This window comes from Mesoplodon mirus (genome assembly GCF_964341445.2).
Source record: "Mesoplodon mirus genome assembly, chromosome: 2".
NCBI lineage: Eukaryota > Metazoa > Chordata > Mammalia > Artiodactyla > Ziphiidae > Mesoplodon > Mesoplodon mirus.
This window is the reverse complement of record NC_138977.1, coordinates 76,754,188-76,772,035: the sequence shown is the minus strand read 5'-3', so window position 1 is coordinate 76,772,035 and position 17,848 is coordinate 76,754,188. Positions and strand designations below refer to the sequence as shown.

At 35.9% G+C, this 17,848-nt stretch overlaps 1 protein-coding gene across 1 annotated transcript; it reads left to right on the top strand.

Moving 5' to 3' along the window:
• The first annotated feature begins 5,021 nt into the window (after window positions 1–5,021).
• Window positions 5,022–5,804, top strand: LOC309792697 (proteasome subunit beta type-6-like). Its single transcript, XM_082602448.1, has one exon. It carries the CDS (start codon window positions 5,033–5,035, stop codon window positions 5,399–5,401), a length of 369 nt encoding a protein of 122 aa, XP_082458574.1. The 5' UTR covers window positions 5,022–5,032; the 3' UTR covers window positions 5,402–5,804.
• The last annotated feature ends 12,044 nt before the right edge of the window (window positions 5,805–17,848 follow it).

Genomic DNA, 17,848 nt, shown 5'->3' with positions numbered 1-17,848 from the left:
GCACTTTGAAATAAATTCACTTGAAGACACCATCAAATATTTTATGAAAATCAAATGAGTGGAATAGAATTCAAGAAAACTGGAGACTGAGTATTTCACTCTTGAAATGTAGAGTTATGGGCAAAGAAAGAGCAGTTACTTGCTGCTGGCCTCAATTTATTGATAGTTTAGACTTTTACTTAGACTTATTTCCTTCTTTTTGACATTTGTGCATTAATGTCTCTGTGTGGTGTCTTACAGATGGAAGATTTTTATGTATATATGTATATGATTATGGAAAAAGTCTAGAAGGAACTCAGAAATAAAGAAAGGATCTACTTCATTCCATCGATGTGAGAATCATTCACAGATATGTGCCACCAGTGCAAATAAAAATGTTCTAATTCATCTATTCATTTATTCAGTCAATCTGTTGCTCAACAAATACACGTTTTGTATATCTTCTGTATAGGAACTAGAGACAGAATGGTGAGTTAAAACAACATTTCTTGCTTTTGTAGAATTTAATGGAGGAGGTAATTATAATAAAGCAGCCATATGCATACTGTAGATTTATAATTCCAATCTCTAATCATTGCTACAAAGAGAAAGTAGAGAATGAAAGAGTTTATCAATGTGCCTGACTTAGGCCAAGGGGCAGTGGACAACAGAAGCTTACCTAGATAACTGACGTTTCAGCTGACATTTGAAAGATTAGCAGTTATTTCTCTCATCTCTAAAATAGGTAAGAGCCGAACATGCAGAGAATTAATGCCAGGATTTCTTTTCAGAATCAGGGGAGATGCAGATTAATTTATTTCATTGCAACATAGGAAAGCTATGGCTGGTGCACTGTATCCATGCTGGGTTAATTTTTTTGGGCAGGCTGCCACAAGTACATTAGAGAGGATTTGTCTTTCCTTCTTTCCTTTGCTTTTCCTTTGCTTGTATGTTTTGTTCTCCCTGTAGCCAACTTCCTAAGGCTTTCACCTAATCTCTAGCTTCGACTATTATCCTCATATGGTTGATTCTTAAACCTATTGTTTCAGCCCAAACTAATCTCAGTGATTTCAACCTTAAACGTACAACTTCCTAATGGATTTTTTTACTTGGATATCCTAATCTTTCCTTAAATATAATATATTTGATGAAAGCTTCTCATTTCTCCCTCCTTCCTTATTCCCTATGGTTGTCTGAACCTGGAAAATTTAGGATAACATTGGTCCTTCTCATAATCACTCATTCATTTATTCATTCTCTTCCCCACTTCTCTGTGTATGTAATGTGTGTGTGTGTGTGTGTGTGTATGTATCTAGGTGTGTCAGTTCTTTGACTTTTCTTTATGATTTTCTATGTATGCCACCTCAATCAATATAACACAATTTTTTTGTTTTTTTTTCTTGTTTGTTTTGGATTGACTTTTACATAAATGGAATCATACCAAATATATTCATTTAATATTTATCTAATATGTTGGGTGTAGCTCTAATTCTTTCATTTTCTTTGCAGTATAGTATTGTATGAATATACTACAACCATTTTATCCATTTTAAAATTGTTGGACCTTTGAGTTACTTCCAGTTTATGGCTATCACAAAGAACTACAAAGGTTATTTTTTTAAATGTCTCTTGGGGTTCATATAATGGAAATGTCCTTATCTCTGCAGTCCAAAGTGGTAGCTACTAGTCATACATAGCAAAATAACATTTGATATGTGGTTAGTGTAACTGAGGAATTAAAATTTTTTAGCTTTGTTTTATTTAAATTTGAATTTAAACCACCACATGTAGCTACTCACTACTGTACTGGACAGTGCAAGTCTATGGCAAATACCTAGAAGTAGAATTTCTGGGTCATACGGTATGTTCATCTTCAAATATTCTAGATAATGCCACACAATTTTCCAAAATGGTTGCAAAAATTTCCACAATAATGTAAGGAAATTCCTATTAATCATCATCTTTGCCAGCACTAGGCACTGTCTGACTTTTACATTTTTCTCAATCCAATCAGTGTAAAATGCTATTTTATTTCAATTTTTTTGCATCTTGCTGATTATTAATGAATTGAATATCTTTTCATATGTTATTAATTTTCTTAAATGTGTGTGCTTTTGAGTGTGTTCAAGTGCATGTGTATGCATGGGTTGCCTGTTAAGTAATTTATCTTTCTCTTTAGTGGTCTAGCTTGTTCCCCCAAAAGTCAGGTGTTCCTATATATTCTAGAATTAGTTCTTTCTCTTTGTGGGGGAAGGGTAACATATGTTACAAATATCATTTTCTTCCTCTTTTTGAATTCTCTTTCCACTCTTCATATGTGTATTTAATGAATGAAAGTTTCTTAATGCAGGCAAATCTATAAATAAATTCCTATTAAGTAAATATATATTCATATTGAATTTCCTCAGATCACCAAAAACTATTAATTTGCATAAGTTCCCAGAAGTCCAGTCAATATTATCTTTACCCACCCTCAATTCTAATTTGAACTATCTTCTGTTAATGGGATATCCTCACTTATTCCCTGTATGTCTCACTCCCTCATTTAACCACCATTCTGATTCTCTGTAAGGTATACTCCATTAGGCTAACTGAAGCACTTGTGCAAAATTTAAAACCTACAGAACCAGACTATTGTACCCTCCAAATACAGGTTTCTATTCATGGCTCTGGGATTTACTAGAATCAAGAAGCCCAAGTCTTAATAGTCTTGCACACACTCATTTGTTGATATATCAGTGGGCATTGTATTTCTTCCATTTGCAACTCTATTTTCCAAATTAGTGTGACTCATACTAGCTCCAATGACTCTGTCTTCTGAGAGAGGAACTTCTTTAATCAAGAACATCTATAAGATCTGAAAAAAGTCATGGTCTTAGAGCTCTTGAAATTTAATGACTGTTTAACCCAGTATTGTCCTGTAATAGTCTGGAGTATTACTTAGTCAATATTCATTCACCTCCTTCTCCCACTGAGAGTAGTGTGTATATCCTTGCCCATTGATATTGGGCTTGGATCTGTGACTTGCTTTGACTACTGCAATGGTAACACATTTTTCAAATTAGAATCTTAAAATAAATTTGCAATCTGGTTTTGTGCTGTTAGAAGATTATGCTCATGGTAGCTGCATTCCCTTCAATCTAGAGCCTAGAATGAAACTAATTGTAGCCTAGTGTGAGACAATTGATCCACAACCTAAGGCAGAGTCATCCAGTCAAGCCAACCCTTAGTCAATTGAACCACAGTCCACCTGCAGACCTGTGAGCATAAGAATGGATGATTATGTTGTAAGCCACTGAGATTTGGAATGGTTTGTTACACAGCATTACTTTGGCACCAACTGACTAACACTTGCTGTGATGGCTAATTTTATGTGTCAGCCTGACTGGCCACAGTCAGTGTGTGTGGATTAAACATTATTTCTGGATGTGGTGGTGAGGTTGTTTCTGGATGAGATTAGCATTTGAATTAATGACTCAGTAAAATAGATTATCCTACCCAGTGTAGGTGGGCACATTCCAATCCTTTCAAGGCCTAAATAGGACAAAAAGTAGAGGAAGGAAGAATTCATCCCTTTTTGCTTCCTACCTGTTTATTTAAGTGGAGCTATATCATTTTCTCCAGCCCTGAGACTGGGATTTAAACCATCTGCTCTCTTGATTCTCAGGCCTTTAGACTCAGACTGAGCAATACCACTGGATTTCCTAGGTCTCCAGCAAATGGAAGATTGTGGGACCTCTCATTCTCTATAAATACATGAACCAAACTGTCATGATAAATGTATATATCTCCTACTGATTCTGTTTCTCTGGAGAACCTTAAGGTACTTGTCCTAATTAAAACAGTTTATCTGATAGTTTTTGGTTCTCTATTGTCTATATTCTTTTATCAGAGTCATTTGATCTACTCTTCCTCTTTGAATATTGCCCTCTCTTCCTCATTGGACCTTTTTTTTTCTGTACATTTGTTCATTATTCAAACCTCTGAAGATGAAGATACTTTGATTTTCTTAGTGTTTTAAGAGAAAAAAGAAAACACAAGTTCGTCAGCATACTGCATCAAAAATAGCCTAATTAATTATTTCATAATATAAAATGTGACATCAAAACCAGCACAAAATGTCTATTATTAAAACAAATCCTATTGTTATAATCTGCCTTTGTAGGATATTCCTACATAGGGAACAGCCCCATCAGTCCAAATTTTCACTTAGTTTTGGACTCATTTATTATATAGTTTCCTAGATCACCTTATGCTTTTTAAATCTGAGTCTCCAACAAGTTTTATATTCATTGATTGTTGTCTGAGATATTCTAACTGGAATTCCCAGTCTTCTCTCCACAGACCTATTCAGAGCTGGTATAAATACTAAATGTAACTATCCCAGTCATGTAACTAGATAGTATCTTGCTCTGTTATTGACTTCCAACCTTAACTTTAAGAAACAGTCTCTCAGTAAACTTTTTGGAAAGGGTTTCCACTAGGGAAACATTTTTGTTTACTCTCTGAGATCTACTTTTTTCCCTTTGTTAGAGTTCTCTGAGCCTTAGTAATCCTCACTGATTTTGTCATGAATAAAATATCTTCCCCTTTCATACTCCACATTTCAAAGCTGTTAGTTCCAGATATATTGTTCTTGTTCCATTTCTCTTTCTTTTCACATAAGACTAGTTTGGCCTTCAAGTTCTCAAAGTAGCTTGCTGCCTTCCTCCATTCTCTGAATTTCTCACTGCCATTTCTAAAGCTAAGTTTATCTATTGTACTACATTTCTCTCTTCATGAGAGTTGATAAAGAATTATATTCTACAGTAGAGATTTTGGCATCAGAACATCTTAGAAATAAAAGCTGCATAATCTTTGGCAATTTACTTAGTATTCTATGCTTCAGTGCCCCATCTGTTAAATGGAGATAATAATAGTATTAGCTTAACAGAGTTCTCCCAGGAACTAAATGCTATAGTTTATGTGTATCACTTAAAATAGTCTTAGGACATTTGAAACATTCATCAAAATGCTTCTATCAGTTGCTTTGTGGCCGTACCGTAGGAGGAAGATGGCGGCCACCTTAGTAGCTGCTCGGGGAGCGCGGCCGGCACAAGCCTGGGGGCCTGAGGCCATTACCCCCGACTGGGAAAACCGGGAGGTCTCAACAGGGACCACTATCATGGCCATGCAATTTGAAGGGGGCGTGGTTCTAGGAGCCGACTCCAAAACAACCACTGGGTCGTACATTGCCAATCAAGTGACTGACAAGCTGACCCCTATTCACGACCGTACGTTTTGCTGCCACTCAGGCTCAGCAGCTGATACCCAGGCAGTAGCTGACACAGTCACTTATCAGCTTGGTTTCCACAGCATCGAGCTGAATGAGACTCTGCTGGTACACATGGCAGCCAGCCTCTTTAAGGAGATGTGTTACTGATACCGAGAAGACCTGATGTCAGGAATCATCATTGCGGGCTGGGACCCTCAAGAAGGGGGGCAGGTGTATTCGGTACCCATTGGGGGTATGATGGTAAGACAGTCCTTTGCCATCGGGGGCTCCGGGAGTTCCTATATCTATGGCTATGTCGATGCTACCTACCGGGAGGGCATGACCAAGGAGGAATGTCTACAATTCACTGCCAATGCTCTCACTTTGGCCATGGAGCAGGATGGCTCCAGTGGAGGGGTGATCTGCCTGGCAGCCATTGCAGAATCAGGGGTAGAGCAGCAGGTACTTTTGGGAGACCAGATTCAAAAATTCACCATTGCCACTTTACCACCTCCCTGAATCCTAAGATTCTAAGATAGCACAAGAGACACCCCATACTGATGACAAAATTCAATAAATAATTTGTCAGTGAGAAAAAAAATGCTTCTATCAATATTATTATCCTTATTAAGGTGTTATAAGGAGTAAACAAGCTATTATAATTGAGATACTATAAAACTCTTAGAGGAAAACATAGGCAGAATGCTCTTTGACATAAATCACAGCAATATCTTTTTCAATATGTCTCCTAGAGTAAAGGAAATAAAAACAAAAATAAGCAAATTGGACCCAATTAAGCTCAAAAGCTTTTGCACAGTAAAGGAAACCATAAACAAAACAAAAAGACAACACACAAAATGGGAGAAAATATTTGCAAAACTTGTAACCGACAAGGGATTAGTCTCCAAAATTTACAAACAGCACATGTGGCTCAATATCAAAAAAACAAATAAACCAATCCAAAAATGGGCAGAAGACCTAAATAGACGGTTCTCCAAAGAAGACATTCAGAGGGCCAAGGGGCACATCAAAAGTTGCTCAACATAACTAATTATTAGAGAAATGCAAATCAAAATTACAATGAGGTATCACTTCACACCAGTCAGAATGGCCAGCATCAAAAAATCTACAAACAATAAATGCTGGAGAGGGTGTGGAGAAAAGGGAACCCTCCTGGACTGTTGGTAGGAATGTAAATTGATACAACCACTATGGAGAACAGTATGGAGGTTTCTTAAAAAACTGAAAATAGAACTAGCATACAACCCAGCAATCCCACTACTGGGCATATATCCATAAAAATGAAAACTCTAATTGGAAAAGATACAGGTACCCCAATGTTCACAGCAGCACTATTTACAATAGCCAGGACATGGAAGCAACATAAGTGCCCATCAGCAGATGAATGGATAAAGAAGATGTGATATATATGCAATGGAATATTACTCATCCATAAAAAAAGAATTAAATATTGCCATTTACAGCAACATGGATGGACCTAGAGGTTATCATACTAAGTGAAGTAAGTCAGACACAGAGAGACAAATATTATATAATATCATTTATATGAACTTATTTACAAAACAGAAACAAACTCACAGACTTAGAGAATGAATTTATGGTTACTGAGGGGAAGGGTGGAGGGCAGGAATGGATTGGGAGTTTGGGATTGACATGTACACACTGCTATATTTAAAATAGGTAACCAACAAGGACCTACTGTATAGCACAAGGAACTCTGTTCAATACTCTGTAATACCTAAATGGGAAAATAATTTGAAAAAGAATAGATACATGTATATGTATAACTGAATCACCTTGCTGTACACCTGAAACTAACACAACATTGTTAATCAACTATATTGCAATATAAAATAAAAAATTTAAAAAATACTTCAGCTGCCACTCAAGGTCTGTAACCATCTCCAGGTACATCTGGTTCTCAAAGCTAAGATTCCAAAGAAACCTTGCTTAAAATAATAGACACACACATTCAATTTTACTTTCAACCTCTCACGTTTGTCCCCTAGTATGTTGTAATTTGTGATACAAAGTACTCATCCTCTCTTCTTTTTTTTCTTTTTTGAGAGGTAATTGGCTAATAACATTATATTAGTTACCAGTGTACAAAATAATGATTCAATATTGTATATATTGCAAGATAATCACCACAATAATTCTAGTTAACATCCATCACCACACATAGTTATAAATTTTTTTCCTTGTGAATCATGCTCTCTTCTAACAAATAAAATATAAAGAGGGGGAAAAAAAGAACCCTAATAAGACTCAAACTATTGGCTTTATTATTGCACAGCCAAGTTTTAATAACCCCTGACCTACAGTGATTCTTAATAAAACAGGTCAAAGACAACACATTTTTTTTTGTTTTTTGTTTTTTGCGGTACGTGGGCCTCTCACTGCTGTGGCCTCTCCCATTGTGGAGCACAGGCTCCGGACGTGCAGGCCCAGTGGCCATGGTTCACGGGCCCAGCTGCTCCATGGCACGTGGGATCCTCCCAGACTGGGGCACGAACCCGTGTCCCCTGCATCGGCAGGTGGACTCCCAACCACTGTGCCACCAGGGAATCCCAAGATCACACATTTTAAAGTCTCTTATTCCATGCTTCAATGTAGACAATAAGAAGTAGGTTGAGTTTGATCTGCACAGTAGATTCATTCCAATTACTTACTATCCAGCTCCTTGGTGTGTTGAATACTTAATTAGCATCCAGTTTCTGGCAGAAGAGTTAATGTAATAAAACCCATGGGCTTACAAGTTGGTGACCTTGTCTCGAGATAAACACATGTCTCAGTAAACATCCTAGATTCTGGCCATTCATATTCATATTGCTCTTAATTATGTGGAACAGTGAGGGGGTGGAAAGAGTATGGTTATATTCATTTCAGAACTCCCCTTACTTAGAATGAAGTAGATTGCATTCCTTTATAGGAATGAAGTAGAGTCCTTTTATAACATACAAAAAAAATAAGAATTCCTTTCAGAATTCATCAGATTATATCACAATCTTGTATTTATGTAACATATCTCATGATATCCTTTACTCTTGTATTCTTAGTGATTGCTAAAGTATCTGGAGTGTAGTAGAGAATCAACAATTGTTGAGGAATAAATAAATATATTGATGTTAAAATAGTCACAGTTTGCTGAAACCCTCTGTGTGAATTAATCAGGTTTTATCTTTTGAATTTCTTTTGTTCAAAAATCATTTTGCTTTTTAAAAGTGAGGCAACATATATGTCACTCAACACTAAAAATTTCAGTCATGAACAAAGGCCATCACATGGCCTACTGACATTCATTTAATGTTTAATCTGCTTACAGGTGAGATAAATGGTTTGTAATATCCTTTTACAATACTGTGATTTCACATAATTAACAGTAAAAAGGGATAGCAAGATGGTAGATGGTTCATAAAGTAATAACAAATACAAGCATATATTTTTTTACAAAACCCTCTTAATTAGACTATACTTAACCATATTAATAAGAATTCTGAAACAAAAAGGAGAACATTGAAAACATTGGGAGTAGTTTTATGTCTGTAAAAGTATGTGTATATACAAACACACACACACAACCAGTTATACTTGACTCCTCATGTTCCATGTAAAGAAACTTATTTGGAATCTAACTGTTGGCCTTTAGTCAACTTTTATTCTATTCTTTTCCTAGATGTGAGCTACCTGATTAATGTCACTGGATGAAAAGTGTGGGCATGCACAGATCAATCAGTTCCTTTCTTGTTTTCTTTAAGAAAATTGACCTGTATAAAATAAGCACTCAGGTCTGCTGTCCCACACTTATGAATGGGTTATAAAGTCCATTTAGTGTGCATCTGAGACATGTATTTTAATCTAACATTTATCACTAATAAAGCTGATAATCTGATCTCCTCTTTCATGCTTTCGTATATATCAATTGACTCCAAAACCATGTGGAAAAAATTGATGGCCTTTGAAAATCCCTAGTATCTTGAATATATATGTGTGTGTGTGTGTGTGTGTGTACAACATGTACATATTGTGTATGTGGTTGTGTGGCATGAATATGTGTGTGTGCATATGCACACAAATACGTGGATTGAACAGATTTTATTATTTCTTAATCATTAAGATATACTCTACACAATTTAAAATGTCTCCCTTTGGTTTTATAATTTATTCTGAGAACTCAAAACTTCAAAGCTTTCAAGCCTAAGTGTGTGTGTGTTTTATATTCTAGAGTATTTTGTGCTGAATTCTACCATGATTTAAATTAAGCTGTTTGATTTCAAAGTTTCTCAGAAATACTTTACACCTTAATTTTCTAAAACCAGAGAAATAAAAGCAAAACACTGGGTCCTAAAGGAACGTGGGTGGTTGCTCTAGCAGGTTGCTCATTTTGGTCCTTCTCCTTGAGTTTCTCTCAGATCAGTGCTGTTCTCTTGGATTGGACCCAGGTGAGCTTTCAAATTCTTCTTCTATGTTCTATTCTGCTTGAGCATATTCTGATTTACTTGTTCTTTCCAGGTACATCTTTTGTTTCTGATTTACTATTAATATTAGTAGTCCACTATAAAAATACATTGCTCTGTTCAGTAGATTAAATATACCAACAATCTCTCTCAGAAGGACATAAAATCTAGCAGAATAGTTTTGCTGTGAGGACAAAAATATTGGGCAAAATAGTTTTACTTCAACTTCTGTGTCTAACTAAATAACACAAAACCGTATCATCAGCTAAAAACACTTTTCTATTTGTTTATTTAAAATATCAAATTCCTTAATTCTGTTAAGAATGACACACAGAAAAGAGAATGATAGACACATACCTGATAGTTTAATGTTTCATTTGACAAATATTTGAGAATTTAAATGTATATTTCTAGTTTTAAATAAAGTTCTACTTGTACTCTGGTTCCAGCTTGATTTTGTAATATATCATAATGTTTATTCCAGCCCAGATATTTACTAACTAAATGACCTGCAAGAAATTTTTTAACCTCTCTGCACCTTTTCCAAAATAGAAATAATAATAAATAAACATATATTACTAATATTAACATTAAATTTAAAAATGCATGACTGGTTATACCCAATAATGAAACTTATATTAAGCCATCAAGAGATGTAAAAAAGGATTTCATCACAGTTTTCAAAAATCTTGTGTTGATCTCAGGAGAAGGGAATGGAACACTACAGGAAAACCAGACACTACTATCCTATGTTATGTAACAATGTTTTAACTCCATGAGTTGAAATGCATTGTCCTTATGGAAAGGTCATGATGGCAAAGAAGTAGATCATCTGTTGGGTTATCTGAAAAGATGAAGTATGGGTCATCCATGGTATCAATACACGTGCAAAGGAGGAGGCAGGATTTGCCCAGATGGAGAAACTGAAGAGCAATGTAGTCCCAATGACAGCCTCAGCCAACCCCTAGAAAAGCAGTGAAGCTAGAATGGCCCAAGAGTTGTCCTGAGTAGGGACAAGAAGGCCAGACCTTTATTTTAGATGTATATTATTTATGGTCACCAAAGGAAGGCAGTGCAGCACTGGCTAAGGTGCTTGTCTTCACTGATTCAACTCTCGAAATAGCTAACAGCTGAGGGTTATCCACCACGTGCACTACTCTGGAGAAGAGTTCTGAATAAGATTCTTGGTAAGCTGTACAACGTTCAGCACAGAGTGGATATAAGGTGCTAGCTCTTTATGAAAATCCTATATGGGACTTTCTTCATGGCACAGTGGTTAAGAATCCACGAGCCAATGCAGGGGACATGGGTTTGAGCCCTAGTCTGGGAAGATCCCACATACTGCAGAGCAACTAAGCCCGTGCACCATAACTACTGCACTCTTAGCCCGTGAGCCACAACTACTGAAGCCTATGCACCTAGAGCCTGTGCTCCACAACAAGAGAAGCCACCACAATGAGAAGTCTGTGCACTGCAACGAAGAGTAGTTCCTGCTCGCCGCAATTAGAGAAAGCTTGCATACAGCAATGAAGACTTAATGCAGCCAAAAATAAATAAATACATTTATAAAAAGGATCATTTGATCCTTTCCCAGAGATAACTAAATCCTGAAGTCTTTCCATACAAGGAACTTATTGGATTGCCTAAAAGGCATAGAATAGAAATTTCACCAGGTTTGCAGAAGAGATTGTATGTGTGTGTGTACATGTTCACATGTGCACATATGCTTGCTAAAAAATGTGACAGAATTTGAACCGAGGCTGATTTTTATTGTAAAATTCCTTGTGGGAGTAAGTTTCTTGGAGAGAAAATGTTCAGCTCCAACTTATCTCTAGCAATTGGAAGCTACCAATGGTTACACAAAAATTCTTATAGCTCTAAAAAACAAATTAGTTTAGGTCAGTTTGTAATGCAAGCTAACTAAAGCAACTCAGATTTCTAACACACTGAGTTAATATTTCAAGAATATATTGAAAAAGTTTTTCTTTTTTAATGTAAGAATTGATATCAGAACTTCCAGTACTATATACACACATGGGCAGAATGCTGCCTTTCAATAAGTATTTTAAGAGATGGTTACAGCAAAATTAATCCCCTTATAAAAAAAAAGTGATTGGTGAAAAATAAGTGAAACAATTTGTGTTCAAACTGTAGCTAAAGATTCATACCATTTTTTATAAAACATACAAAAAAAAGGGCTCGTGTTTTTCTACTGAATAGAAATACATATGGAGGAGCAAGCACCAAAATGTTAATGGTGGTTATATTTCAGGATGAGGTTACAGCTGTTTTTTATTCCTGTTTTCATGCTTTTTACTTAAGAATAATCTTAGATGAGAAAATATTACCTATATATATTATAGAATTTATTGAATTTGAATGAAAATATGTATTCAAATTTGTTTTATTAATTAAACCATCATCATCTCTTGCTCTCTGCCACTGACTTCATTATCATTCTTATAGTTTATAAAGTTTATAAAGTTCTTATAGTTTATAAAGTTTTCTTCCAAAGTTCTTCAATTGTTTTGTAGAATCAAACTACATTCATCTTCCAAACTTCAGATTCACTTTAATCATCTTCTACTCCTTCATACAAACCCCTCTTATCAAAGCTGACTAATTCCCTTTGATTTCTTTATCCTCCCCTACCTCCAATCCATATAAAACTGTAAAATCATTCAAAACACATCTGTCTTCTTTCATTGTTGAAAGCATTCCAGAAATTCCACATCAAATCATTCATGGTGAATTTGAGGATATTTATTTCTGAAGCTTTTAATTTTACTATAATCTCTGGAACAGGAAATTGTAAAGTTGCTGCATCCTTTATTAAAAAGAGAGTGGCAGGGGCTTCCCTGGTGGCGCAGTGGTTGGGAGTCCGCCTGCCGATGCAGGGGACATGGGTTCGTGCCCCAGTCTGGGAAGATCTCACATGCTGTGGAGCGGCTGGGCCTGTGAGCCATGGCCACTGAGCCTGCGCATCCAGAGCCTGTGCTCCACAACGGGAGAGGCCACAAGAGTGAGAGGCCCGTGTACCACAAAAAAAAAAAAAAAAAAAGAGAGTGGCAATATTATTTTAAACTATATGCTGAATCCAGCAGCCTGTGGAAGAAAAACCACGTTCACAGAAAGATAGACAAAACAAAAAGGCAGAGGGCTGTGTACGAGATGAAGTAATAAGATAAAACTCCAGAAAAACAATTAAATGAAGTGGAGATAAGCAAACTTCCAGAAAAAGAACTCAGAATAATGAGAGTGAAGATGATCCAGGACCTCAGAAAAAGAATGAAGGCAAAGATCGAGAAGATGCAAGATATGTTTAACAAAGACCTAGAAGAATCAAAGAACAAATAAACAGAGATAAACAATATAATAACTGAAGTGAAAAATACACTAGAATGAATCAGTAGCAGAAAAACTGAGGCAGAAGAACGGATAAGTGACCTGGAAGACAGAATGGTGGAATACACTGCTGCAGAACAGAATAAAGAGAAAAGAATGAAAAGAAATTAAGACACTCTAAGAGACCTCTGGGACAACATTAAATGAACCAATATTTGCATTATAGGGGTCCCAGAAGGAGAAGAGAGAGAGAAAGGACCCTAGAAAATATTTGAAGAGATTATAGTTGAAAACTTCCCAAACATGGGAAAGAAATAGCCACGCAAGTCCAGGAAACACAGAGAGTCCCAGACAGGATAAAACGAAGGAGAAACATATCAAGACACCTAGTAATCAAAATGACTAAATTAAAGGCAAAGAAAAATTATTAAAAACAAGCAAAAATGACAAATAACATACAAGGGAACTTCCAAAAGGTTAACAGCTGATTTCTCAGAAGAAACTCTACAAGCCAGAAGGGACTGGCATAACATATTTAAAGTGATGAAAGAAAGAACCTACAACCAAGATGACTCTACCAGCCAAGGATCTCATTCAGATTTGATGGAGAAGTCAAAAGCTTTACAGACAAGCAAAAGCTAAGAGAATTCAGCACCACCAAACCAGCTCTACAACAAATACTAAAGGAACTTCTCTAAGTGAGAAATGCAAAAGAAGAAAAGGACAAAAACAAACCCAAAACAATTAAGAAAATGGTAATAGAAACATATCGATAATTACCTTAAATGTGAATGGATTAAATCCTCTAACCAAAAGACACAGACTGGTTGAATGGATACTAAAACAAGACCCATATATATGCTGGCTAGAAGAGACCAATTTCAGACCTAGGGACACATACAGACTGAAAATGAGGGGATGGAAAAAGATATTCCATGCAAATGGAAATCAAAAGAAAGCTGGAGTAGCAATACTCATGTCAGATAAAATAGACTTTAAAATAAAGAATGTTACAAGAAACAAGGAAGGACACTACATAATGAACAGTGGACCAATCTAAGAAGAAGATATAATAATTATAAATATATATGCACCCAATATAGGAGCACCTCAATACATAAGGCAAATGCTAACAGGTATAAAAGAGGAAATTGACAGTAACATAATAATAGAGGGGGACTTTAACACCTCACTTACACCAATGGACATGTCATACAGGCAGAAAATTAATAAGGAAACACAAGCTTTAAATGACACAATAGACCAGATAGATTTCATTGATATTTATAGGGTATTCCAGCCAAAACAGCAGATTACACATTCTTCTAAAGTGCACATGGAACATTCTTCAGAATAGATCACATCTTGGGTCACACATAAAGCCTTGGCAAATTTAAGAAAACTGAAATCATATAAAGCTTCTTTTCTGACCACAACACTATGAGATTAGAAATAAATTACAGAGAAATAAATGTAAAAAACACAGACAGATGGAGGCTAAACAATACATTACTAAATAACCAAGATATCACTGAAGAAATCAGAGGAAATCAAAAAATACCTAAAGTCAAATGACAATGAAAAGATGACGATCAAAAACCTATGGGATGCAGCAAAAACAGTTCTAAGAGGGGAGTTTATAACAATACAATCCTACCTCAAGAAACAAGAAATATCTCAAATAAACAAACTACCTTACACCTAAAGCAATGAGAGACAGAAGAACAACAACAACAACAAAAAAACCAAAATTAGCAGAAGGAAGGAAATCATAAAAATCAGATCAAAAATAAATGAAAAAGAAATGAAGGAAACAATAACAAAGATCAATAAAACTAAAAACTGGTTCTTTGAAACATAAGCTAAATTGATAAACCTTTAACCAGATGCATCAAGAAAAAGAAGGACAGGACACAAACCAATAAAAGTAGAAATGAAAAAGGAGAAGTTACAACAGACACTGCAGAAATACAAAGCATCATAAGCAACTACTACAAGAAACACTATGAGAATAAAATGGACAACCTGGAAGAAACGGACAAATTCTTAGAAATGTATAAGCTTCCAAGACTGAACCAGGAAGAAATAGAAAATATGAACAGACCAATCAAAAGTAATGAAATTGAAAGTGTGATTAAGAACCTTCAAACAAGCAAAAGTCCACCACCAGATGGCTTCACAGGTGAATTCTATCAAACATTTAGAGAAGAGCTAACACCCATACTTCTCAAACTCTTCCAAAAAATTACAGAGGAAGGAACACTCCCAAACTCATTCTACGAGGCCACCATCACCCTGATACCAAAACCAGACATATATACTACAAAAAAAGAAAATTATAGACCAATATCATTGATGAATATAGATGCAAAAATCCTCAACAAAATACTAGCAAACAGAATCCAACAACACATTAAAAGGATCATACACCATGATGAGGTGGGATTTACCTCAGGGATGCAAGGATTCTTCAATATATGCATATCAATCAATGTGACACACCATATTAACAAATTGAAGAATAAAAACCATATGATTGGGCTTCCCTGGTGGCGCAGTGGTTGAGAGTCCGCCTGCCAATGCAGGGGACACGGGTTTGTGCCACGGTCCAGGAAGATCCCACATGCCACGGAGTGGCTGGGTCCATGAGCCATGGCTGCTGAGCCTGCGCGTCCAGAGCCTGTGCTCCACAATGGGTGAGGCCACAACAGTGAGAGGCCCACGTACTGCAAAATAAATAAATAAATAAATAAATAAATAAATAAATAAATAAACCATTTGACCATCTCAATAGATGCAGAAAAAGCTTTTGACAAAATTCAACACCCATTTATGATAAAAACTCTCCAGAAAGTAGGCATAGAGGGAACCTACCTCAACATAATATAGGCCATATATGAAAAACCTACAGCAAACAGCACTCTTGATGGCAAAAACCTGGGAGCATTTCCTCTATGATCAGGACAAAGACAAGGATGTCCACTCTCACAACTATTATGCAACATAGTTTTAGAATTTCTAGCCAGGGCAATCAAGAAGAAAAAGAAATAAAGGGAATACAAATTGGAAAAGAATAAGTAAAACTTTCACTATTTTCAGGTGACATGATACTACATATAGAGAATCCTAAAGTTGCCACCAGATAATTACTAGAGCTAATCAATGAATTTAGTACAGTTTCAGAATAAAAAATTAATTTATAGAAATCTCTTATCTTCCTATAAACAAACAATGAAAGATCAGAAAGAAATTAATGAAATAATCCCATTCACCATTGTGACAAAAGAATACCTAGGAATAAACATACTTAAGGAGGTAAAAGACCTGTACTCAGAAAACTGTAAGACACTGATGAAAGAAATCAAAGATGACACAAACAGATGGAGAGATATAACATGTCCTTGGATTGGAAAAATCAATACTGTGAAAATGACTACACTACCCAAAGCAATCTACAGATTCAATGCAATCCCTATCAAATTACCAATAACATTTTTCCAGAACTAAAACAAAATATCTTTAAATTTGTATGGAAATGCAAAAGACCCTGAATAGCCAAAGCAAACCTGAGGGGAAAAAATGGAGCTGGAGGAATCAGACTCCCTGACTTCAGACTATACAGGAAAGCTACAGTAATCAAGACAATATGGTACAGGCACAAGAACAGACATATAGATCAATGGAACAGGATAGAAAGTCCAGAGAGAAACCCACACACCTATGGTCAACTAATTTATGACAAAAGAGGCAAGGATATGCAATGGAGAAAAGGCAGCCTCTTCAATAAGTGGTGCTGGGAAAACTGAACAGCTACACGTAAAACAATGAAATTAGAACACTACCTAACACCATACACAAAAATAAAATCAAAATGGATTAAAGACCTACATGTAAGACCGGACACTATAAAACTCTTAGGGGAAAACAAAGGAAGAATACTCTTGGACATAAATCACAGCAAGATCTTTTTTGACCCACCTCCCAGAGTAATGAAAAAAAAAAAAACACGAAAACCAACTGGATCTAATGAATCTTAAATGCTTTTGCACAGCAAAGGAAAGTATAAACAATATGAAAAGAGAACCCTCAGAATGGGAGAAAATATTTGCAAATAAATAAGTGGACAAAGGATTAATCTCCAAAATATATAAACAGCTCATGCAGATCAATATTAAAAAAACAAACAACCCAATCAAAAAATGGGCAGAAGACCTAACTAGACATCTCTGCAAAGAAGACATACAGATGGCCAAGAGACACATGAAAAGCTGCTCAACATCATTATTTATTATAGAAATGCAAATCAAAACTACAATGAGTTATCACCTCAAACCGGTTAGAATGGGCATCTTCAGAATATCTACAAACATCAAACACTGGGGTGGGTGTGGAGAAATGGGAACCCTCTGGCACTGTTGGTGGGAATGTAAAGTGATACAGCCACTGTGGAGAGCAATGAGGTGGTTCCTTAAAAAACTAAAAATAGAATTAACATATGACCCAGCAATCCCACTACTGGGCATATACCCAGAGAAAACCATAATTGAAAAAGACACATGAACCCCAATATTCATTGCAGCACTATTTACAATAGCCAGGTCATGGAAGCAACCTAAATGCCCATTGACAGACAAATGGATAAAGAAGCTGTGGTACATATATACAATGAATATTACTCAGCCATAAAAAGGAATGAAATTCGGTCATTTGTAGAGACGTGGATGGACCTAGAGACTGTCATACAGAGTGAAGTAAGTCAGAAGGTGAAAAACAAATATTGTATATTATCGCA